The sequence below is a fragment of the Triticum dicoccoides genome, chromosome 3B (genome assembly GCF_002162155.2).
Source record: "Triticum dicoccoides isolate Atlit2015 ecotype Zavitan chromosome 3B, WEW_v2.0, whole genome shotgun sequence".
Taxonomy (NCBI): Eukaryota; Viridiplantae; Streptophyta; class Magnoliopsida; order Poales; family Poaceae; genus Triticum; species Triticum dicoccoides.
The window spans coordinates 17,963,711-17,989,986 of record NC_041385.1 but is presented as its reverse complement, the minus strand read 5'-3'; the positions used below and the strand labels follow the sequence as shown (position 1 = coordinate 17,989,986).

The window sequence follows — 26,276 nt, the reverse complement described above, 5'->3', positions numbered from 1 at the left end:
TCTTAGTTTGCGATCTGATTGCGTGATTGTAGGGAAACACGGGACTGGTAGTTGGAATACTCCTCTGCTGGTGGTGGAGTACGGTTAGTCATTAGAAATTGCTAAGTACATACCATCCTGCTATTAGATAAATGATGACCGTTAGATTAAGATTTGTGGACTAATCGTGTGGTTCTGACTGAGTTGTGCGGTGTTGTGGGGGCTAATTGTCGGGTGCGTGTAAGAATGTTCTTGTTCGATTGTTTAATAGTAGTGGAGATAGAGTCACGGGCCAGGTGCTGTGATTGCTGCTCTGCTTCCCGAAAGGATTAATGCCATCCGCGCTTAAACCAAACCAACGTTCCTTGGGTCACGTGCAAACTCAGCCCAGTACTCTCTCTCGATTTTTCTCCACTGCGACCCGTCAGCGGGTGCTCTCAACTTCCCATCTTTCTTACGGTCCTCACTGTGCCATCGCATCAACTTGGCATGCTCTTTGTTTCTGAACAGTCATTTCAACCGTGGTATTATAGGAGCATACCACATCACCTTCGCAGGAACCCTCTTCCTGCGGGGCTCGCCGTCAACATCACCAGGATCATCTCGTCTGATCTTATACCACAATGCACCGCATACCGAGCATGCGTTCAAATCCTTGTACGCACCGTGGTAGAGGATGAAGTCATTAGGGCATGCATGTATCTTCTGCACCTCCAATCCTAGAGGGCATACGACCTTCTTTGCTGCGTACGTACTGTCGGGCAATTCGTTATCCTTTGGAAGCTTTTTCTTCAATATTTTCAGTAGCTTCTCAAATCCTTTGTCAGGCACAACATTCTCTGCCTTCCACTGCAGCAATTCCAGTACAGTACCCAACTTTGTGTTGCCATCTTCGCAATTGGGGTACAACCCTTTTTTGTGATCGTCTAACATGCGATCGAACTTCAGCTTCTCCTTTTGACTTTCGCATTGCGTCTTTGCATCGACAATGACCCGGCGGAGATCATCATCATCGGGCACATCGTCTGGTTCCTCTTGATCTTCAGTTGCTTCCCCCGTTGCAGCATCATCAGGCACATCGTCTGGTTCCTCTTGATCTTTAGCAGCTCCCCCGTTGTAGCATCACAGTATTCAGGGGGCACATAGTTGTCATCGTCCTCTTCTTCTTTGCCATCTTCCATCATAACCCCTATTTCTCCGTGCCTCGTCCAAACATTATAGTGTGGCATGAAACCTTGTAAAGCAGGTGGGTGTGAAGGATTTTCCTGTCAGAGTAAGACTTCGTATTCCCACATTTAGGGCATGGACAACACATAAAACCATTCTGCTTGTTTGCCTCAGCCACTTCGAGAAAATTATGCACGCCCTTAATGTATTCGGAGGTGTGTCTGTCACCATACATCCATTGCCGGTTCATCTGTGTGCATTATATATAATTATGTGTGTCAAAAGTAAGAAAATCAGACAAGTATCTATCTAGAGTAAGAAAATAGACAAGTCTCTATCTAAAGTAAGAAAATCAGAAAGAAGATAAGAACAAGAGACTTACCACGGTGGTGCCGGCGACGAGATCGGCGTGGGCGATCAACGGCGGTGAGAACGGGGACGGGGCGTGACGGACTGCTAAATCTAGACAAATCTCGGAAAAAAATGGAGCTCCGAGGTCGAGCTTCGAGAGGAGAAAGCTTAACTAGTGTGGCTCGGGCATTTCATCGAACACCTCATGTGCATAGGAGGTGAGCTAGAGCATCCAAATGCCCTCCCCTCACCAACCAGAAAAAACAGAGTGCTCTGATGCAGCAATGGGTATATATAGGCAACTTATTTGTCCCGGTTCGTGGCATGAACCGGGACTAAATCCCCCCCCTTCTATACCGGTTCATGGCACGAACCGGTACCAATGGCTGTGGGCCAGGAGCATGGACCATTGGTCCCGGTTCGTGCCTAGAACCGGGACAAATGGCTCAAGACGAACCGGGACCAATGCCCACGAGGCCCCGGCCGGCCCCCTGGGCTCATGACCGGGTCTAATGCCCCCCATTGGTCCCGGTTCGTGAAGAACCGGGACTAATGGGCTGGCCAAGCCCAAACCAAAGCCCTGTTTTCTACTAGTGTACTGAAAAAGGCTTTTGTCTCGCTTAATATATAAAGCAAACCACCAAGTCACAACATCCGACAAGACTGCACGACAGACACACATACACGAAGTAACACAAACACACATGTTCAAAAAGGATTCTGCTGAGGGCACAGCTCAATTAGCCATAAATAGAACACAAATGGCGAAGCAACGGCCACCAAGTAGCTAATCCGGCTCTGGAGGTGGTGGTGGAGGAAGCGGCGGCGCCAAACGGAGAGTCATCGCGTGAAGGTCGGCGATAAGGGTGTTGATGGTGTACGTCTCGGTCCTGCGGGCGGCTAAGCAGCCGCCAAAACTACAATGACTAGAAAAATACGAGGGTTAGTTGATCTAAAAACAGACCCACTTTACATGGAAAAACTGAACATTCTAATGAAAAATTCAGTCCAGCCGCTGTAGAACAACAAGGTTTGCACTGTAGAACTATTTTTAAGGTAAAACTGGGCCTCGGATTGTAATAATCCGAGAACATACAACAGACATGCCATTTGCTTTACATAAGAAAATCTCTCTTGTCCTGCTCACAATCTAATTGACTACTTTTTGTGTCAGGATTGTCTCATTTCACCTGGGGCCTGATACATGTGAGGACAGAGGTGGAACTCTGGTGGTCCCCTGGCGATCGACAAACAGCTTACCAAGGAAATTCAGCTAATCCACTGCACCGTGGAGCAACACGAGTGGTATGAAGCAATTTCTGACTGATTCTATTAATATTCAAATTCTCGTGAAACTGATGCCATATACCCTGGTAAATAAGGGGCATTCTCATGGTGGTAGTAGGCTAGTAGCAGAGCTCGATGAGCAGCAAAGTGATACCATGTTTGACTGCCACATGTACAAACTTGAGACACGGACAACTATCCAAACGTATGATGATATAGTACACTTCATTATTATCGAAATGCTAACTGGTTCGAAAATCAAAAGCCTTAACGGTACACATTACTAAGAACAGCACAACCTATTATGAAATGAAAAAAACACTGGAAATTTGGAGAACTTAAAAGCAATCATAATTTTTGACAGGTCGGTACTTCCAAATATCATTGATTCTGTCGATTTCTCTGCTTTGTTGGAGCGTAGGAGCATTTTGGAACATGCTGTTAATTTTAACTCCAATGACTAGAAAAACTACCTGCATTAGTCGATCTGAAAACAGGCTTGCATTAAATGAACAAATTGAACATTCTAATGAATAAATTCAGTCCAACTACTGTAGAACAAGAAGGTTTGCAACATTGAAATACTTTGCAGGTAAAATTAACTCAAGACAAGGGGCTTCAGATTATAGTAATTTGAGAAGATACAATAGATTTGTCATTTGCTTTACATAAGAATATCCCATGTCTTGCTCGTAATCTAATTGTCTATCTTGTCAAGATTTTCTCATTTCACCTAGGACCTGATACATGTGAAGCTAGAGATGGAACCGATAAGCCCACATTTCCAGCAGCGCCGAAATACACTTGACTTGTTGCAACGAAGTTATGATCAATGTTGCTCTCTGCATTCATGGCACCTTTCAAGACCTTGACTACCTCAGACATTTTAGGCCTTCTTTTGTAGTCAATCTGCAAACACCACATTGCGAGGTTCATCATCCCAATTACATCCTGCTTATGTGCTAGCATATCGTTACTCTTATTGTCAATCAATTCTACCAACCGATTAGTCTTCACCTTTTCCTCAATTGGGTGATGAGATGGATGCTCTCTTCGGATCGAGAATTGTCGAGGTTCTTTCTTCCGCTGATGACTTCCATGACCACAACACCAAAGCTATAGACATCGACCTTTTCCGTGATCTGTGATGTCAACCATTCAGGAGCTAAATATCCAGGTGTGCCTCTCATTCTGGTAAACACTTGACTCATATCCCTGTCAATGAGCTTGCATAGTCCAAAATCAGAAAGTTTAGCATTGAAGTCATCATCTAAGAGGATGTTTTGTGGTTTGACATCCAAATGGGCAATCTTTTTCATGCACTCCTCATGAAGATAAGCGAGACCCTTAGCTATGTTAGTGATAATCTTGCACCGTGTGCTCCAATGTAGAGGAGGTGAATCATTGTCATGTCGACAATAGATCCATCTGTCCAAGGATCCTTTTGGCATGTACTCATACACCAAGAGCCTATGTGATTTCTCTGCACAAAAGCCAATCAATCTCACAAGATTAATATGATGAATGCTGCCAATTGTCTCAACCTCTGCAGAAAATTCCCTTGTGCCCTGACCCGCTCGATCCAAACGTTTTACTGCAATCCTTTCATCACCAAATTGACCCTTGAAAACAGACCCAAATCCTCCTTCCCCGAGCTTGTCTGCGAATTGCTCGGTTGCTGCATTTAGCTGTTGAAATGTGAACCTCATTGGTGTTCCTTTTAGCTCCCCAAACTCTTCCTCCTCCTCCATCTCATGATGCCACTGTGTTCTTCGTTTACTTATAAAGCAGGTGATGAGGAACAAGATGGTAAGCAAGATGAAGCACCCTACAGGAGCTAAAATTGCAACAACTCTTCTTACAGAGGAGGATTTCACTTCCATGCTTGTTGACCCAATAGGTGCAGGCAGATCACTTGGGGTCATAGGTGTTAACTTCGGTGGGGGTGCAGGCTGAGCACTTGGGGGCGGAGGTGTTACCTTGGCAGGGGGTGCAAACATGGGCCTTTCCGCTGTAGGCGATATTGTTTGATTGATCCTGGTAGCATTGCTCCTGCCAATGACAATGGAGTCCAAGGATGTACTGTCCACGGTGGTGGTGACAGGGAGGAGGAGAGGCAGGAGGCGGAGAGCCAAAGAGGCACTCACCACAGCCATTTCTTCCTTTGTTACGATTTCTGGTTGCACCCGTTAACTTGAATCAGAGTCTCAATTGCAAACTTGTGATAGGGCTGCTGAAATAGTAGATAGGGACAGGATCTGTGTGTTGAATCATTCAAAGGTCAGCATGAAACAGCCCAGTATGCTCTATAGTCACATTAAACTCAAAACACGTAAAGTATTTCTGAACGTAGGTAATATTTCTGTACGTTTTCAAGAAAGAAAAAATAAATTGCAACCGTATAATGCATTGTTTGACGATTTTGACTGTAAGAAATATGCAAACACGACACAAAAATGCGATCAGATCTAGCATATGTGTAATCAACTTATCATATAAAGCATGCTTTTTGGCAAAGTATCATCCTGGGGGAGTAGACATTTTTTCCCTGTGTTTCTCAGAGCCTGTGAACTAGAAAGGTTGGCAGCGCCGTTGGTGTTGTTGGGTTTTCGTACTAATTTTTTACTTCCCTCTATTTCAAAATATAATGTGTATTGGTTTTTGAGAAGTCAAATCTCTTTACCTTTGACCAATTTTTTAAGAAATATATCACTATCCGTGATATCAAATCGGATCATTACATTCATCAAGAAATAGATCTTGATATTTGTTTATTTAGTATTATGGATGTTCATATTTTTGGCTCTGAACTTGGTCAAACTTAAGGACATTTGACTTTTTAAAAGACTAATACAATTTATATTTTAGAACTAAGGAGTATTTGGTTAGTTAGTGGTGATTTGATGGAGTGTGTTTTTTATTTATAAGGCGATATTTGGTGGGCCTTTCACGGTTTGATTATGTTTTATGCGCTAATCAATCCATACGTATGTGCGGACATTTTCTGCGTCAGTGGCTGCATGTACCGTATTGGTGCTACAATATCACACGTTGCCACTTCTTTTTTTTAGGTGGAGTGTTCGTGGGATTGATATGTTTTTATAGGCCAGTTGCTGCCGACTGTTACTTGTTTGAAAAATAAAATCTCTTTAAGTTTGACCAAATTTGGTGAGAAATATATCACTATCCATGATATCAAATCGGTATCATTAGATTCATCATAAAATATATTTTTATATTTAATTTATTTAGTATTGTGAATGTTGGTATTTTTGGCTCTGAAATTTGTCAAACTTGAAGAAATTTGACATTTTAAAAAACTAATGCACCTTATATTTTGGGATTGAGGGAGTATTTGGTTTGACAAATGGGATATGATGGAGTGTCGTTTTTTCTATAATACAGAATTTTGGTGGGCATTTCATGGTGTGATTATGTGTTATTTAGTAATCAACCCATACTTATTTGTGGATATTTTCTGCGTCGGTGGTTGCATGTACTATATTGATGCTGCAGTATCACATGTTGGCACTTCTTTTTTCTAGATGGTGAGAGTGCGAGGGATTGATGTCTTTATAGGCTTGATTTGAAAAATCATTGACCCGATCAAAATCGTGAACCAAATCCAAAATTAAACGCCTCAATCGAATGGATAAACTCCAATATTAGGAAGCATGGTGGATAGTGCTTATTTCAAACTCTTTTAAGCTACCTAACAGAACAATACCTAGACGCCTCCTCCTCCCAACCCTAGCCACCCCTCCTCCAGACCCCCTCCCTTCCTCCCTCCCTCGTTGCCGCCTGAGGCATCCGCCGGGCAAGCCCGGGGCAGCAAGGATGGTTGCGGCGGGGCCTCGGTTGCCCTGCTCCTGTGGGGGAACCCCGGATCTGGAGCGGCGACTCCATTAGGAAGGCACGGTCGGCTAACAGTCGTGCGGGTAGTGGATCCGGTGTCTCGCGCGCGGGGGCGGAGGGATCCAGTGGTCGTTGGCGGCCGGTGGCGGCTTCTGCGGCAGTCGGTGTGCCTGATCTGGCGCCTCCCTCCCTCCCCTGTTCGGCGTGCGGGCCAGCCTGGTCAGTTCGCGCTTCCTCTTGGTCATCAATTCTGTACAGGAGGTGTTGCTGGTGGTGAAGATCTAGTTCGGTGTAAATTCCTGGCCGACCATGACCGATTGCGCAGACGGTGACGCCTGAGGGCGCCGTTTCCCTCCTTGGAGGCGTCGGTATGGACTGATCTCCTCACTTCACCTTCCCCTAGGTCTCCCGGGCGAAAGCCCTAACTCTGTTGGACGGCGGCGGTGCTCACGGCGCCGTTTCCTTCTTGAAGGCGCCGCTTTGGGAACCTTGGGGTTGGGTGGCTCTTGTGGTTGGTGGGCGACGGCGGTGTTGCGGCCCTTTCCTAGCATGGATTTACGTCCGTTGCTTGGAGATGGACTCGCGTAGGTGGAGGTCGTCGGCTGGCGTCATGGTGGCGTCAATGGTGGAGGACCTGCCAAGGCTCGCGTAGGTGGAGGTCATCGTTTGGCGTCGTGGTGGCATCGATGGCGGAGGACCTGCCAAGGTTGTCACCTCAATCTGCTCTGAAGATGGACCAGTGGAAGATGGCGGCGACGACGCATGTGAGTGCGTCAAACCGGTTTGAGCCCCGGACCCGGCAGATGGCTCGGTCGGGGCCCCGGGCTTTTGATGTTAGGCTTAGGTGAGAGGTATGGGTATGTGGCCCAGCTTGCACCCCTTCATCATTTGGATAGGAGTAGTGGCAGATGCTGCCATGATGGCGAATTCAGGCATATTGTTGTTATACTTTGTAAGGTCCTCAAGAATAATCAATAAAATGGCCGTATGAATCTCCCAGATGCAGAGGCCAGGGGTCATCCTCCTTTTCGAAAAAAAAGAAGCATGGTGAATTAAAAGCATTGAATGAGGGAGCTCCTTGAGAAATTGTTTGCCCTGTCAAAATCAGGCGAACCAAGTTCAGATTGAAGAGCTCAATTGACTATGAGGCCTTAAACATTAGATAGCATAGTGTATTAATAGATATGTATACTGTTCCTTGTTAATGTATCTCAACTCTTTAGTTACGAAATGAGTTTTGTGTCCATTTCGAAAAAAAAAGCTTACTTCTAGACTTCTAATATAGTTATGCCATATAACATAGTGGTAGACTTGGTAGTTTTGCCCGGATTGCACATCTTTGTTCATTACCTATCTGCCGCATGGTTTGTGGCAACACTTAGATCCGGAATCTTGAGTTAGCAGTGATGTAGAGTGAACATCACTTTGCAACAAATACCTTTGGGTTGTGGGCATGCTGAACGGTTGGTAGCTGCTGGAGGCCTTGTTAACTGCCAAGGCGGTGGAACAGTGACGGCAGTAAACAAAGGCTACCGGAACCTAACCCTCCTCTGGCGCTCCCGCGGGACAAATAGTACACGGCAGGTGTACGTGGTCTTGTAGGATTCCTAGTCCAACTAGGATTAGTTTTCCTGACCGACCTGGTCATGTAGCTAGCTAGTCTAGACTAGTAGATATACATGTACCTGGCCCTTGTAATCTAACACATTGTAAAAAGCAATAAAGAAAGACAAGGCTCGAGACGAGCCTTTTGGCTATCAATCGATCTAGCGTCCGGTGCGTATGTGAGTTCCAGCCCAAAGCAAAGGGTTTTGTGTACGTGCTTGGATAATCGATCGAGGGCGCAAGCTATAAGGTGTTGTACGTGCGCGTCTCACCGTATAGCGCTAGCTTTGTATTGCTTCGGCCACTTGGGGCAGAAACCAAGACTGTCAGCAAACTTCGTTAGTTCATCGTCGTTCGTCGTTGGTCATATCTCTGTCGTCGGAAGTACTTGGCGTGGGGACTGGGCCTGCAAGAGGAGGCTTCTCACCGCCGCCGGCCCTCGCCCCCTCTCCTCCTCCTCTTCCCTCGATGTCGCCCGGGCGCGCCGGCGGGCGAAGCCTGCCTAGCGTGGGCGGCGGCGGGGAGCCTTCTCCTCCTCGCCTGGTGAGGTCGACGCGGGTCGATCTGGCTCGGCCAGGGCACGGCGCTGTGCGGGGCGCGGCGGCGGCAGGCGGCGGCGCTGAATGTCGTGGCGGTGGCGTGGAGGACTGCGTGCGGGCAGTCTCGAGCGGCTGCGCGCTGTGGTGGTCGGCGGCGGGTGGATGCGTGCTGGCCAGATCTGGCGCTGGGATCCCGGCTGGCAGCGCGGGACGGGGTCAGCGGCCCGCGGGCGGCCGCCCTGCCGTGGTTGGTGGTGGCGGCGGCGCCGTGGTGGTGGTGGTGGTGGTTCGTGCTGGTGGTGGCGTTGGCGGCGGTGTGGGCTTCGGCCGACCTTGCGTGCGGCGGCCGTTGGCGGCGAGGGTGGTGGCGCTGGCTCGGCACTGCCCCTCGGGGTCCCAACATGGATGTGGGCTGCCACGGCGTGGTGGTGGCCCATGGCGGTGGTCTGGGTCGTTTCACGGCGGCGGCTGGACCTCTTCGGCGTCTGCCTGTCGGTGAGCGTCCTTGTTGACCTTCGATTCCTCTCCCCGTCGTTCGAGCGCTACCTTGATCGGAGGGTTGGCCCTCTCCCAACGGCGTCCATCGCCGTCTCGCGCCCGACTATAGGTCAGAGCTCGTCCCGCGCCCGGCAACTGGACCGGTCTCATCTCGCGCCCCACAGCTGGACCAAACTGATCTCGCGCCCGGCAGCAAGACCTGACTTGTCTCGCGCCCGGCGGCAGGACCGAGCTCGTCTCGCGCCCGGCGGCAGGACGGGTCGATGGTAGCCAGTTTTGGCCGACCTATTGGGTGTCAACGTTGGGGACAGCTCAGGGGTGCAAAAGGCGGTTCCTTTTCACTCGTCTCTTTGGTTGAGGTAGCGGTGGATGGCGGGTGAGGTGGCGTCAAGGTCCTGGATGCCGGGGCGGCGACCCTGGTGGTGGTGTCGTGGTGCTCCTGGGCAAACCCGTGGCTTGGTGCTGCCTGGTGGCCATGGCCGTGTAGGCGGCGTGGTAGCCAGGGTGTGGTGTTTGGTGGCGGTGAATATCGGCCGGGGTGAAAACCTGCTCTATCTTCGGACAGACCGGCGGCGGCGAAGCTCGTTCCCTTCTTGAATGCGTTGCCGCGGCTCTCTTTGCCCGTTGTGTTGCTCCGGGGGAAACTCTGATCCTTGGGTCGGGCGGTGGCGGCGCTTCGGTGTCATAACCTTCCTGAAGGCACCGCCTTGGAGCCCACGATGCGTCGTATGTAGCTTCTTCTCTTCGCGGTGGCGTGTTCACGGTTGAGATCCTCGGTGGCTCTTGTAGTGCTAGGGGTGATGTTGCTGCGCTCAGCGCCTATATATCCTGCCTTGGGTGTGTGCGTGTGTTTTGGTGGCGTGCGTTGTACCAGGTTGTTGCTGATCTTTGCTTTATATATAAAACGGGGCGAAAGCCTTTTTCGGTAAACTGCCAAGGCGGTTTTTTCGACTATAATGGGTCATCTCTTAGATTTATCTTCAATAATTAGACATTTTTAAAAACATAGTGAAACATATTGTGCTAAGAGACCATCTCTTGTTTTTTTTAAGTAAAAGAGAAGACAAGCCTTTTCTTAAGAGTTCTTTCTCCTCCACCTTATCATTTATTCTACGTGACACTCTTAAAACAGCACCGTTGTACATGTCCTAAAATAATTTTAAATACCGAATAAACCACGACAAAAAATGTGACGCCCTGGAGCGCGCACGCGCAGCAAACGTCCCCTCCGCCTCATGGACCACCCGAGGAGCTTCACCAACGACGAGCCAACGACTTTCTCCGTCGCCACCAATATTTTTAGGGAGAAGATGGCTGTGTCCGTAGTCTGGCTCGATCTCCACCATGTGAAGAAGTAGCCATGGCCGTCCACAGGTTGCACATCGCTGTATCGCAGGCTGCGCAAGCCCCCACCATGCCTGTTGCACGCGTGCAGCACGCTGCCGTCCACACTGTGCCAGTGGCTGGTAGCCGCTAGAGCTCCGGTTGTACCCATCGTTCATGTATGCCTGGGCGTAGTGCGGATCCAGGATGGGCTACAGGGCGGCAGCCTATGGTTGTTGGTGGCAGGGTGAGATCGAGGAAGAGATTTGGGGAAGGAAATCAGGGGAGCGAACTAGACCACCTAAAACGCACCCTATACCCCTATACGTCCAGGTGGACAGCTCGGTCAGTGAGTGGTCAAAAAGTTGTGACCCAACCTCTCATATTCGGATGGACTACATTATATGTCCGGGCTGACCGGCACCCCTCATATCCAATCCATATCTAGGGCAGATATGGGGAGGCTCTGATGCCCCTGGGTGCACCCCTCACGTTGGATCCGGCCAACGCTGGCCCACCATGACCCCACATATATTTGTCCCTGTCCGCATCTAGGACAAAACTCTAGCCACTCCACTCCACTTCGCCCCCAACCACCTTTTCAACGACCTTCTCCGGCATGGCGGGCGGCTGATTCGACTCTGAGATCTCCCGATCCATCGACTGGGACCGCGTCCCAAGTAGAGATGAGGAGGAGATGGCCCTCCGTATGGCTCTCTGCCGCTCTCGAGTGGAGTGCGACCGATCACGGTCGGAGTCGATCCGACAGGAATCCATTGCGTCCGCCCAAATAGCACTTGCGCATGACCGCTGCCTTGCCAGACCGGCGACCACCGGTTTGCAGCGCAACTCCGAGGTGACATCATAATACCTTCTGTTGCGCATGGTCCCTACAGTGTCGGGCTCCGAGACAGAGGCCAACACCGGCATGCGTCACGGCCCTTCCCCTGCAGACGTGTGGCGTGCCTGCCGTGAGAGGCAGAGGGCGCATGAAGCAACGATAGCCCTCGAGGCAGAGGACGCGGGAGGAGGAGTCGCGCGCCGCCCTGGACGAGGAACCACTCCGTGCCAGTATCGTCGCGAAGTGACAAAGGAGGACGGCGCGTGCCCTCGCAACAAAGAAAAATTGGGCCGTCCATGTCATGGTCAGACTGCCCCCCAAGCGAAGAAGGTGGAAGCCAGTGACAGGTCGAACCACTCCGGCGATGAGCAGACCCGACTCGATCCATTTTGCATCTTCGACTGCTACTTCCGAGACAAAGACGGCAAGGGTAAGGGCAGCTGTTGCTGAACTTTTGCCATAGCTTTAGTATGTAGAACATGCCAATATTTGATGGTTCGATGGCATATATGTGATGTAGAGCATGCCAATTTTTGGTAATCTAATGGGATGTATGATGAAATAGCCGGACGCTACGTGTGGGATCAAAATATATTTTACCTGACTTTAGTTTACTTTGCATATGATTGTATGGATTTGATGATTTGTGAAAGCGATACTCGATTGTGAAAGTGAGTATTGAGGGGTGACCGATCACTGTCCGTAGAAGCGCCTGATCGCGTCGGTAGACGTTTAGAGGGTTGGATTAGTTAGGTCCAGCTGTAGATGATGCAAAGAGCCAAAGATAGAGATGAGACGTGCGGGGAGGTGGAGACGTGCATATGCGCAGAGAAAGGAGATGAAGATGTGCGGTGATTGGGCTTGCCACGTCATCAATCCATCAATTAATGTCTTGGCCAATAAGAGGAAATCATATGGATTGTGCTTTCCGTCTTTGACGAGTGTTTTTATACAGACTCTTGGCAAGGCCTTCAGAGAAATATTTGGTATATTAGTTTTTGCCATTATTTTTCGACACCAAATGGTTATTTTTCTATATTGTTTATTATAGCTTCTAGGGATCATATGATGACACCATGCTTGTTTTATGTTTTCCAGACATTCTTTTGCATTTTAAAATTATTGAACCAATAAAATCCATGTTCGTGGTCGAGTCTTGCCCCCGTTTGTTTCGAATTGCCCTAGTTTTCTTGGATAAGGCCGACATATAGACTCAAGAAAACAAATGGTATTTTTCAAATCATTGCGGACTTTTTCATGCGCTTCAAATTCGAGTTATATTTTTAAGTGACTGGGAACACATTTAATGGCTTAAATATATCAAACGGACCTTGAAAGATGCCAAGTTTGACATGAATCATGTGACGATGTATCTTGAGTATAGAGAAAATTTCAAGGTCAGCGGATGGCCGGGGGTGGGGGTCGTAGGTGTTACCTTAGCCGGGGGTGCAGGCAGTGGACTTTCAGCTGTAGGCGATATTGTTTGATTGATCATGGCACAAATGGGCACCTTCTCGCCCTGACTGAGGTTCACACGAATGGAGGGCACCTTCTCGACCTGATCGAGCTTCACGCCACTTCCAACCGGAATAGCGGCTGGCCACACGGTGGCAACGGGGAGGAGGAGAGGCAGGAGGAAGCCGAAGAGGTACTCACCACTGCCATTTGTGTTATGATTTCTGTGCACCCGTTAACTCGAACCGGCCTCACAATTGCAAACTTGAGATAGGGCTCCTGTGGCTGTGACAAACTGACAGCTGACAGAGTGGAAGAGTGGTAGGGGATGGCAGACAGGGACATGATCTGTCTGTTGAATCATTCAACGGCCAGCATAAAACAGCCTAACATTCTTGTCGACTTGTCTGCTTGTTAGTCCCTTTCAAAATTATATATGTTCGTCTTCAAGAATAAAAACAGGAATTACATCTTTATAATGCATGGTTTGATGATTTTGGCTGTAGGAAATAGGTAAACACAATAGAAAATGCGATCAGATCTTGTGTAAGTGTCGTCGTACAAAACATGCTTTTTGACAAAATATCATCTTTGGAGAGTAGACATTTTTTCCCTTGTGTATCTTAGAGCCTTTTTTTTCCTGCTTGTTAATGTCTTTAGTTACGGAATGAGGCAACTCTTCTGTGTCCATTTCGAAAAGAAAAAATAACATACTTCTAGACTTCTAATATAATTAGACCATATAACACAGTGGTAGACTGAGTATTTAATCCCAGATTGCACATCTTTGTTCATTACCGATCTGCCGTATGCTTTGTGGCAACACTTTAGATCCGGAATCTTGAGTCAGCAGCAGTGGTGTACAGTGAATATCGCCTTGCAAGAAGTACCTTTGGGTTGGCGGCATGCTGATTGCTGAAGCTGACGGTGGTTGGCAGCTGCCTGGAAGCAGCTCGAGGCCTTGTTGATTGGGCTAGCTATCATATGCTGTCCCATGTCTCATTCACCATAACTCCTTGATTACATGTGCTTGACTTACATGTGCATCAGTCCTTGATTATATGTGCACGACTTACATGTGCTTGTTAAAGTAATAGAAGTTGAAATAATAGAATTAGTGAGGATTAACTAATAATGAATAATAAGTCTCGTGGGCCTTTCATGATGTGGATGTGTACATGTTAACATAAAAGATGAACCATTTAGATATGTATGAAACATAGGTGGTATAATATATTGATTTTTTTTCTCATGCATGTTGGATGGGCCTTTGATGAGCTGACATTTGTGTATGTTGAAATAAATAGAATTAGTGGGGATCAACTAATAATGATAAAAATTACCACGCATGTTGTGGTTGGCCTTTGATGAGTGTCATGTGTGCATGTTAAGATAATAGAACTAGTGGGATGAACTATTTAGTTATAGCAACTCCGAGATGCTCGATTGCCGCCATGGCCGCGTCCTCCTCCATGACTGGGTGCTCGAAGAACTCATTGCGTGTGATCCTATCACCAACAACAAGCACCGCGTGTCTATTCTGCCCGATTTCAACAAAGGCTACGTCAATGCGTCAGTGTTGTGCTCTGCCAGTGACCAGAACCATGTGCATGGTGCCTGCCACTCCACACCAAGCTCGTCTTCGTGTCCATGTACTACACACCGGATTATCGACTACTCACCGCCCGAGTTTACTCCTCGGAGACTAACACATGGGGCAGTTCCATCTCAACAGGGGCTTTAATTCATACTCTTTTTGCTCCTTGTCCTATCACCCTTGTAGGTAATGCCCTTTACTGGTCGGCTATGCATACGGGCGAGGCCATACTTGAGTTTGATTTGGGCACGCAGAAACTTACCGTGATCAAGGGGCCTCGCGGTACGGATATATATGATTCCAAACACTTTCATATCATTGACGCAGAGGATGGTGTTGTTGGTCTTGCCGCGTGTCTCAACTTAAGCTTCAACTGTGGCAGAGGAAGCTCGATTGTCGGGGTGTTGCTATATGGTTGAAAGGGAAGACCGTTTCGTTGCGTAAACTTCTTAAGATCACTCCTCATACTGTGACAAGGAATGAATGGCTCAAAGTGGTGGGGTATGATCAGGATAAGGATGTAATCTTTTTAGCTAGGCACGACGGTATATATATGGTTCAGCCCAAGTCAATGCAAGCCAGGAAACTTCATGGAACAGTTCTAAATATTACTGCTATACTTTCACAGAGTTCACAACCACTAGGTAATTAATTGCTCATCTTTGGTCTTTATATCTTAGGAGTAACCCAATCTAATTATGTTCTGTACATGTTTTCTCACATACAGTTATTGTAATTCTGAAACGTCCACATACAACTTGCACTTAGTAAGCCATTTCCTATGATAGAATTTATTTAGTAATTGCACCTTTGCTAGATGGACGAGTTTATCGTCGTGTTACTTCATTATGTGTTACGTTTCAATGTGCTTGTCTTTTCTATTGCAAGATAGCAAAATCAAAGGTCGAATGATTAACTTAGCTGACAAGTTTGAGTGCCCAGGCTAGTTATATTCTTTACCTATTATTATTACTATTATTTGTTAAGATCTTCTTTTCATTTCACTCCATAAAAAAATTCTGTTGAATTCATACTTTTTGAAATAATTTAGATTTTCTCATTTGTTCATTCATATAGCACATAGAAATAAATTGCATTTCTTCTCTTGGGATCCTTTTAGTTAAAGCAGAATACCCAATAACACTTTTGTTCCTAGAGTTGTTGTTTTGGCATAATTTTCTCTGGTTGACATTACGAGTAAGGAGTTCACATGAGAAAATTTATAGGCCATGTTTTCTTTTCTTACAAGCTAGATTCTCCATTATGAGGTAGCTAAGTATACTGTTTGTATGAATATTCCTTGCATTTTTTAACATATGTTGTTTTGTTTTATCTATTGCTACTATCAAGAGTGACTAATATGGCATCTGTAGAAATAAGTTATATAAGTGAATTATTTTGCTCAAGTAATATTTGTCAGCTCATCTTTGTAACTCTCTCATGTTGCCTTCTCTTATCCATTTGTCTTTATTGTGAAACTGTTTTTAATTGCCGGAGTTCTTTTGCTTCTAGTCACAACCATTACCAGTGGAACTAATGGAGCTGAAATGTTAGGGTGACTGCCTGGTTTGATGTGCTAATATGCTGAAACATTTCAACTGGTAAGATCTTCTAAATATAGTTTGTGAGATTTGTACTGTTTGATCTTGTCTTTGGATAATATGTATGGCGGTCAATGTAGGTAGCATGCACCCTGAAAATATTGTCCATTTGGCTATAGGGATCCGCATATGCTAATAACAATTAAAATGGTGGTGAGGCTAAGTAAAAAAAAGGACTCATGTTAGATCATAAACGATATGCAGATGATTCACATGTTGTATGCCCAGAGTTCTCCCTTGGTTTTGCTGTTTCTTGATCCATAAGTTGAAAGCAATATATTACTAGCCCATTTTGCTATTACAAACATCAGTCACCTCATTTAACTCCATCACCTAAGAAATATGTGTGGAAAGGCTGAAGAATTTATTTTGTTGTCATATGTAGCCAGCAATATGAAATGACTTCCTTTTTTGAGGAGATATGATATAGCTGTACTTTATGTTGGTGAGTTGATCATGAGTTTGTACGCACGTGTTCATACGCTGTTACATACTCCTAGGTGCTACTACTAGGTTTTCTCGGTATCTGCATCAGGTTACTAACAACTTGACGCTTTTGTTTTCCCCAAGTAAAGAAAGGGCTGCTGCAGTTGTTAGTTGTCACCGAGTTTATCGCGTCGCAAACCCTCGTGGTCAGTGGTGTTTATATGTTATTATCTGCAAAAATTTGTCGTGCCTTAGCCTAGCCATGTATGTAATGTAGCAAGATGTTTTGATTAGGTAATCCATGAATTTTAGCTTAATTATTCTAGTATTATTTCAAGTCGGATCTCATCCTGTCTTGCCTTTTCCAATGCGTGTGCTTGGCAGCTCTTCTCTTCAGCCAGGAGAGTATCTGCCACAAGTATTTGTATGTTTGTGTCTGCTCAGCTTTGGTTTGAAAAGAAAGGCATCACTCGTCAGCTCTGGTTATATATGTAGCATGTGCTTGGCAGCTCTTGGGAATGCCAGGAAGTTGTTCTAGATTTTTACATTTCTTTTTACAAATTATAGATCGTTGCATGGCAGAGAGTTAGATCCAATCAAATGCGCACCCCTTCGACTAGAACGAACCCTCATCAGCACGGTGTCGATGTCGGTAAAGAAGTGATATCGTTGTTAACATGACTGGAATTAGTGATGTAGAAGTTTGAATGGAACAGGCGTGGCTTTCTTACCCTGGGAATAAGGTTCAGTGGGAGTACTTTGTTGTGGTTCATATGAGCCAGAGGAGTCGTCATTCTCGCAGCAGCTGTTTTCTGCTGAAGATGCGGGTCTGGACGGCGGCATGTCTACACTCGTACTTGTAATTGCAAGAAGACATGTGCCAGGAGGTTGCATTGTTTGGCTGTAATTTTCTGTAATCTTGCTACGTATTTGTGGTGAGCGACCCGGAGGCTTCAACTTTGGTAGGCTTTGTTGAATCTGATTCTGTTCTGACGACCTGAAGAAATCTGCTATCTATTATCAGTGTAGTATATACTAGGAGGTGGTCAACTAAAGAATGAGATATGGGATGTTGATCAGTACTACTGCCTGATCTAACCCACAATAAACGGACCTAAAATATATGCATTTTTTATACTAGAAGCATATGCTTTGCTCTCTGTCATACTCTGAGATCTGGTTCCCAACATACGCTCGTGAAGTGGTGTATATATATTGGCATGATTGGAGAATACACTTCTAAATGTTTGAATGTGTTGCTGGTTTGCTGGAATTCAAGCCTGGATCGATGAGCTACATCCGCCTGTTTTCATGTGGTTTGTAGAGGGCTTTATGGTCCTGGCAGACGTAGTGAGGAACTCAGGTTTACTCCTTTGTTCAGATTTATTTGTGTAGCACAAATCTGTTACTAGCTAGTGTTTTGTAGGCTTGTAGCTCAAACAAAAGCATGTTTCAGAATGCTCCTAGCTCCGCAAAAGCAGGGAAGTAATACTGATTTTGTTGTTGTTGTTGACTTCCTTGCAGATTCAACTGGGTTCGTTTCAACTATAGCAGAGAGGACTAGAGATAAGGGGTTCTTCAGTGGTTCTCCTTGTCCATCTGCACTCCAGATAACCTTCAGTTTTGCTGTTCAAAATTCAGCACCGCCTCGCCAAACAACATTCTTCCACTAAATGGCAGCAAGAAGGCCATAGTCTGACGAAACTGAAACTTCGTAGCAGCAGACACAGGACCAAGCAACAATGTACGGGGGCCCACTACCACTTTACTTCCTCAGGCGGTCAGGGCCCAATTAATGCCACGAGCAAACCAACCCTCCTCAAGCAGCACAGAAGAAAGGGACGTTCCTATTCAGCGCCTAGGTTGCTCGCTGTCTAGTGATCCAGCGAATTTCACCCCCAGCGCGCCTGTCCACAATATTGGCCTTTTCCCAATATTTCTTGTTTTTCCCTTTTTATTCTTATTTTTCCATTTCTTGCAAATTCTCGTTTTTCCTTTTTATTTTCAAGTTCGTTTTTTACATTTTATTTTGTTTTTTCTTTCTTCTTATATTTTTCCTTTTCATTTTTGTGAACATCCTTTTCATAATAGCAAAAATAAAATGCGATCGCTAACATTTTTTCAATTTAAGAATATTTTTAGGAAACCGTGAACATTTTCAAAAGTCATGAACATTTTATTAAGTTCTGTGAACATTAGTTTTTGAAATCTTGAACATTCTTTTGAATTGGCAAACATTTTTTTAATCGGTGAACATTGTTGAATTCATCAACATAGAATCAGTGAAGATTATTTGAACTAATGAAGATTTTTTTGAATCAGCGGACATTATTTTAATTCGCGAACATTTTTTCGATTCCATACGCATTTTTTTGAATTGACGAACATTTTTTGTATCGACAAACATTTTTTTAATCGATGAACTTTCTTTGTTTGACGGACATTTTTTTAATCAATAAAGTTTTGTACTTCACGATCATTTTTGAAATTTTTGAACTTTTTTCCAAAAAATCTTGAACATCTATTGAATTTGCGAATTTTTGTTTCAAATTCACTAACTTTTTTTCTAAGTGCGAACAGTTTTTGAACCCACGAACATTTTATGATTTCTGAAACATTTTCCAAAATTCACTTTGTTTTTGAAATTTGGATATTTTTTAACCCTTATTAAACAAGAAAGCAAAAAAGAAATAAAAAAGCAGGGGCATCCTGCCCCCTCCTGGGTCGGCCCAATAGGCCATGCGGGAGGCGATGGGTGCGTGCTGGCTCGTTCGCAAGTGTCACGTGCTAAATAGGAGCACCTAGAACAAAGAAGGAACAACCCTAAAAAAAAAGAAATAGACCCCTCCCTCCGGTCGTGTCCTGTGTTCCTTCTTCCTCTAGATAATAGCTAGGTCTTGTCGGCCCTGCATTGAAGATGGAGCCGCAATGACGCGGCTCCATTCAGTAATCCATGCCACAGTCGAGGAAGATAGACTACCCACGACGCATCCATCCTCAAACCCATTCGAGCGAGGAGCGAGCTGCGATGATCCGTCATTGCTGCTACCACGCCACCTCACTGGAGGTTCCTGCCTCTCCGATGGACAACGAAGATATGCTCTAAGAGATCCTCCGTTGTCTCCTGCCGCAGCCGTCCTCCATCTTCTGCACTTTTGCAGTGTGCAAGCGCTGGCGACGACCTGTCACCGGCCCGAACTTCTTCCACGGCTTCCGCGCCAACTACCAGAAGGAGGGGCCGCCCCTCTTGCGAGCCTTAGTGTGTGCATGTGGTGGTCCAGTTTTTTAACATCTATGCATGGCAAGCCAAATGTTATAACGAATTGAATGCAAATCTTATAGTGATCGACATAAACAACACATTAAAGTACAAGAACAAATGCTCATAGAATCAATAGTGCACACATATTACATGTGAATACGTCTCAAAAAAATAATATTACATGTGAATAGAGATGCATTTGCTTTTATTAATCACATATGTATGTGACCTTGACATGGTATATCTATCCAATTATTTGTTATTCAGTCATTCTGGATCGATGTTGTTAATGTCTTGAGGCTAGCCGCATCCCTAACAAGCTTGATGGACTCGGCAAAGTCATTTAAAAGTTGATGACAATCTGGAAATTGTTCGTCGTCAACTGCTAGAATGACCTTGATAGTGCTGCCATAATTTAGGTAGTGCATGGTGAGAGCCTGCACAGGAAATTCAGACAATTAAATACGTAATGCATTAGATTTACTAATTTAGAGAGTCGATTTTCAAATTCTTTAACACTACCACTTATCTTTTCATAGAGTACAGGGCCATTCATACTTTTGCATGAATTTTGTTTTTAATTGATTCAAGCACAAGTTACATATGAGATTTTACAGTGTTCCAAATCGAGATTTCCTAGCTTATGAAGCATAGGACAGTGATCAGCTGCATGAGATTTGCTATTACAAACTACAAAGTATGCATTGGCTGCATTGGCATGCGCTTCCCTGTTAAGCTCCCTGGGAATGTATCGAACATCAGTTCGGATCTGATGCATCTCTCTCTCTCTCTCTCTCTCTCTCTCTCTCTCTCTCTCTCTCTCTCTCTCTCTCTCTCTCTCTCTCTCTCAAAATAAAGGTAAGGTTTACTCTGCATTACCAACACTTTTGACTCAACACCTCCACCCAAAATTCCCCTGGTTTCGCAGGTTTTACAAGAAGGGATCAAACTTGGCTCACAATAGACTAACTGGCTGCTGCCTATGAGCTTGAATCTCTTAGATCTCCGTTGCGGGTTGTTACCATTTCTGTAGAGCAATTAGTATCCGTCCCATCTTCAAACAGTTCAACGACTTTTTCCTGAACTCAGTTCAATGATATGTTTTTGTTCTTTATCCACCTCCTTGTCCATGATCTAGCTAGGATGCTCGATCTTCGGAAGGGATTTGCAACATAAATCTTAACGTAGCTACCAGATGGTTTGGTCACAAAGGCTTTAAATCCCGGGATATAATGTTCACGTCGGAATATGTCATGATTACCTCTCCTCACAGACAATGTGACTTTGTAAAATTATATTTTGAAATACAAATTATGTGGGAAGCCTCTCCGTCCCCTGATGATAGTTCTAAGAAAACATAGAAAGTATGCACAGAGTTGGGGCTTACTATGTCTTCTTTTTTCTTAGTGAAGGTTCAATAGTTGACCCGTTTGACAATCCTACCGGTTTAACTAGCTAGGATTGTAAAAACAATGGGTTCAAGATTCTAGGAGAAGCTGGGGGGCAGTCCGATTCTAACGATTCTAGGAGAATCGGCCAAAAGAACTAGACCTTACAATAAACACACTTGTGTGCACTCATTACATGGATGCTATAAACACCGGGGAGGCATTGAGAGTTTGAGGGCCGCATACGCCAACAAGCAAACACAACCAATTAACTTTGGCAACAACACTGACTTGTCTGCAGAAAACGAAAGCAACAGTAGAGACAAAAACAACAAAAAGTCAAAATGGAGCCTGGACTGTACAACTTTTTTGAAACAAACGAAAACATTCTTTTCATACCACAAAAAATTCAAAAAAATTGTACATGCACCTATAGCTGTGTAGTACGAGGGTATGGATTTTCATCAATATATCCTTCCGTACGTGGGGTACACATAAAATACAAATACAAGGATCAATATGGATTTACATTTTCTTTCATTTTAGCCACATTTTATTCTTTTGTGTGACCCACAAATTAAATTATTATTTAATGAAATTTTATGGATAAATAGATAACATCTGTATGTATCCATACAAAAATTAACATATAAATCTATTTTTTTTAATATCGAGCACTATGGTGCTTGGAGCCAAACTGCCTCACTCCAAAAACAATGACTTGTTCCAAAAATAAAAATATACTAGATTTAGCTCAGTAGTGTGTGTGTGTGTGTGTGTGTGTGTGTGTGTGTGTGTGTGTGTGTGTGTGTGTGTGTGTGTGTGGAGATTTATGGCAAAGAAGTATATTGGTCAGAAGTTACTAAATGGGAGCGACACATCTTTATACCATGGATTATGTAGTGGCCTGTGATGAACTTTTTCAAAACCAAATGATATTTGTCTTGGATTTAAGAACGTAGGTGACTTACTTGTGGTAAACCGTAGACGCTAATTGCCATGAAGGCAATTGGGTGCCCAAATAACGTTATATGCTCAGCTGGTCCTACGACATTTGATAAGATTGCGGTTGTACGTGTGACAAAGCAGCGGAAGATGAAAGCTCCTGCCTGCGTTCATTGACAAGTTACAACATAATTATAAACATGAATAAATAGACACAATGCTCTTATTTAGCATTTGTGCAATGCAATCCTGGAGAGGACATATAAAGTAAAAAAAAAGAGCAGAAAATATATATACCTTTGCACCAAAGTATTTCACCAAGAAATCAACAGTCATTTGTGTGAACATCACCTCTAAAGAGCTCTTTTTCCTATGCATAGACCTTTTTGCGGTGCGAACATACTCAAGGGGATCATTGTGCAAGGCTATATAAAATGGACAGATGATGTTGCTAATTCGATTCCCGGTCTCTACCTTGGTAACATATGTCTGTTCATAGTTGCAAAGAAAAAAACTAAATTAATTTTTATTTCTACAAAAAAAAGGGCATGTTATAATGTTTGTGTGTCATTTAATTTATATTTCTTTCATATTTGTTAAAGGAAAGTTCTTACTTGTCGGCTGGAGACTGGCCTTGTGTTGACAGGGAGGATTGATCGCAAGCAGATTCTCTTATTGTTGATGTCACCTAATATCGAAGACAAGAAAGCAATATGCCTAGATTACATGTCCACAGAGTACACATTCATAGTCATTGTCAGGCATGTCACTTACAGGATTTCCTGAAGTAGTACCGTGAAAGAGCTGCTGAAGTCACACCAACTAGCACGTCATTCATAGTCTGCAAAAACGAAAAAGACAAAAGTGTCATTGAGTCAAATCAAGAAGTCTGTTTTCAGCAGTATTTAGTTGATCATTAGAAAGTTTAAATGGGTTTAGTTACGCAGTTCATGACAGTCTTGATGAGCTTGACATCGTCGACCCTAAGGCTCTGGTGCACCAAGCGCTTGCAGCGGCGAGGCTGGCCGCCATCTGGGTTTGGCACAAGCGTGAACATCGTGCTTGGATCTCTCAAGAACAATACGGTCGCAGCAAGCAACACCATGTCCACCAGCGTGTGCCATGCTAGCACAAAGTACGACCAAAGCCACGCAAGATAATCGCCTGACAAAAGCCGCGGAGGCTGTGGACACCGCTGATAGATGGCGCCGGTGCGTTTGGATGGCGGCGGCATGGCTGGCATTCTCGCCGGGTCGGCCGTGCTGCGCGACGACGCCATGAGGAGAGTCATGATCGACATGCCGTCGCCGATGGAGTGGTGCAGGCGGAGCACCGTCGTGGAGGCCGCCTCCGAAGTCGGGAAGTCAAGAAAGTGGAACTCCCAGAGAGGACGGCGCCTGTCCATCGGGAGCAGGGATAGAGACGCCACGTAATCCTCCATGGCCTTTTCTGGGTTAGAGTCCACGGCGGCAAGATCTAGCCTCGGGATGATGATGTGGTCGTCCACATTTACCACCGTTTGCACCCAGCGCGGCTTTCCATCCTTGGACCCATCCGTCACCTGGGCATCCACGTGTTAATAAAGTATTGGACATTTGAGGTCGAGGTCAAAATGGGAAGAATAAAACATACAACCATATCAATGACATCGCCGCATAGTATGTAATATTGTTGGTATATAATATGGATATCTGAATTTTTTTATACAAGTCAACCCACAAACTATTGGAGATGCCATTAGGTGTCAACTCCAACCAAGTTGGTTTAAACAATTCAAAAATAAACAAAACAAAATTCCAACCAAACGTACTCTGGCCTATATGATATCAGGCACATGTATAAAAATGAAACAAACGAAGTTCTTAAAATTACTTGAATGCTGCGGAAGCGCGGGAACCGGGTAACCAGTTCTGTTTCGATGCCTGCGCGGAAGACGGGCAGGTTCACCGGCGTGCAAAGCCCCATCACGACGACGATATAGACGCCCATCTCCTCGAAGACTCTTCCGGTAGGGCTCATGGGGTCCTCCGCCGTGGAATTGTCAGCAGATTCCGTCTCTGGCGACACACGGACAGAGAGCAGACGGCTTGGCGGAGTGGCTACGTTCACTATTGTTGCTTCCATGATTGGCTATATACTTGGTTGTAAATTGCATTGGCTCCCGTCTCCGTATGTGCGATATATATAGGGATGGAAGGAGCGCGAGTTCCATGAATGGCTTTACTTGGTTGTTAATTGCTCGTCATACCTTACCTGCAACCTGTATTACTGTACCAACATTAAATTCTTTCTAAGACGGCTTACCACATATGCCATGTACTCTGTACCTACTTAATGATGATTGATAAGTTTTCATCATGGGCGAAGCAGCACATTCACATGGAGTTGGCCTAGTCTCACACGGACCTAAATACAGATTAGGCGAGCGAGTCCGGAATTTTGAAAAAAAAATCAAAAAATATATATTCAGAAGTAGCAACATATTCTGAAAAATGTTCTTTTCTACATGTGGTTATGTCTCGTCTATACAATTTCGTTAGAAAATATTTTATTATGTGAGCTACAAAAGGATTAATTAAAGACTAACTCATACATCCATATATGAATTCACTGCTACAAAATGTGCAATTATTCCAAGAAAGTTCCCAGCCGATTACTCCCAAATCCTCTCTCTTCCCACCGGCGGCCACGGCCTCTTGGTCCCTCCAATCCCATTGCCATCCACGACCGGATGCGAATCTACACAGGTGGTTAGTGGTTACTACGACGGGGCCGATAGCATGCCGTGTGGATGGCCGTCGTAACTGCAGCCTCGGACTGGGATCCATGTCCATGGCCGTCACATCAGCAGCCTGGCACAGTGATTCATCTTGATGGGCGACAGTATGGGCGACCACCAAACTCTGAATGAAGGCGCGACCACCACTTCCCGACGACGACGACGGCCGCGACCACAACCCCGTCGTTCAATAGATGAGCACGTCAACGTAGCTATTGTTTAGATGAAGTGATGAGCTCCTCTTGTTGATTGCAGCAGCAGTTCATGTTGTTTGGAATGCAAAATTCAGAAAAAGGGAATGTCTTTTCTCTGGCTTTGTTTTTTCAGAAACTTGGGAGAGAGAGCAACGGAGCAGAATATGCATTGGCTGCCTAGGCTAGAACTCACAATATATCTTGTACTGAAAATGATAATGTAAACGCATTTGCTAGATTGAATGAGAACTCTCGTGTTTGCTAAAGCTGACTTGTTCATTGCGTGATTCATACTGCAAATTTTGTTCACAAGTCTTGTATGCTGCCAACACACCTTTACACCTGATAGATCACAAATAGTATCACAGATCCTTGTTGTCTGAAAAAATAGTATCACAGATCCTTACAAACATACCCATACATAAATATAACATTACATTCAAATATTTGAGTGTGCTGAAGTCTTCTTCCTCCCGTATCCACCGGTGACACGCCATCAACATAGCTCGATGCCGCCTCTGGGCCTCCGACTCGGCGGCAAAATCTTTCTAGAACTCGGGAGCGCTTGTAGTCCGACGACTGCGATCTACTCCCTTCACCCCATAATGTAAGATGTTTATTTACACTAGTGTACTATCAAAAAGTGTCTTACATTATGGGATGCAGGGAGTACAAAAGTAAATCACTGACCCAGAGGAGAAAACACCAATAAGGGCCTATAGAAACTCCGAATACCACGAACACCGACCAAATCCAGACGAATTCACCGATAACCTAAACCAACCGGATCTCAAAAGACCCGCCGGAGACATGACTCAACACGCCCTTCGCTAGTGGTAAACACACCAACGGGCCGGGAAAAGAGCGGTGAGAACATTATTCCTAGATGTGGACAGTGTCGCTGTCTCGCTAAGCCAAGACAAACTCAAAGACTCCCTAAAGAAAAAAAAACCTAAAAAAGAACCACTCATGCCATTGCAGGCCAGGATTGAATCAGAAGTCGACCTTGCCACTGTCCAGGTGTCGGTGCTACCGGCAGACCTCGGGTAGGGGTCCCAAGCTTGGTGATCTGAGCTAGATGGAAACAGGGAAAGTAGAAGTCAAAACATTGGACTGCCGATGAATAGACTTGACCCGAGAAAAAAGAATATTCGACATGCCATCTTTGATCTCGGAGACCATAG

The 26,276-nt window shown here is 45.1% G+C and overlaps 1 protein-coding gene and 1 pseudogene across 1 annotated transcript; both read right to left on the bottom strand.

The window, feature by feature from the left end:
- Positions 1–3,356: 3,356 nt before the first annotated feature.
- Positions 3,357–13,122, bottom strand: LOC119274425 (annotated as a pseudogene).
- Positions 13,123–19,574: 6,452 nt separating this feature from the next.
- On the bottom strand, positions 19,575–24,244 carry LOC119280537 (O-acyltransferase WSD1-like). Its single transcript, XM_037561360.1, has 7 exons — positions 23,992–24,244; positions 23,063–23,680; positions 22,894–22,960; positions 22,734–22,807; positions 22,417–22,608; positions 22,146–22,283; positions 19,575–20,223 (listed from the first exon to the last, which is right to left on the bottom strand). The coding sequence occupies exons 1-7, from the start codon at positions 24,241–24,243 to the stop codon at positions 20,050–20,052; spliced, it is 1,515 nt and encodes a 504-aa protein (XP_037417257.1). The 5' UTR covers position 24,244; the 3' UTR covers positions 19,575–20,049.
- Positions 24,245–26,276: the final 2,032 nt, after the last annotated feature.

What these genes read in the sequence shown, in the direction of transcription:
- LOC119280537 (XM_037561360.1), bottom strand. Translation starts at nt 24,243, where the DNA reads ATGGAAGCAACAATAGTGAACGTAGCCACTCCGCCAAGCCGTCTGCTC. An exon ending in GGCCAGTCTCCAGCCGACAA is followed by an intron (nt 22,609 to 22,733) that starts GTAAGAACTTTC and finishes AACTATGAACAG; the next exon opens with ACATATGTTACCAAGGTAGA. An exon ending in GCGTCTACGGTTTACCACAA is followed by an intron (nt 20,224 to 22,145) that starts GTAAGTCACCTA and finishes TTTCCTGTGCAG; the next exon opens with GCTCTCACCATGCACTACCT.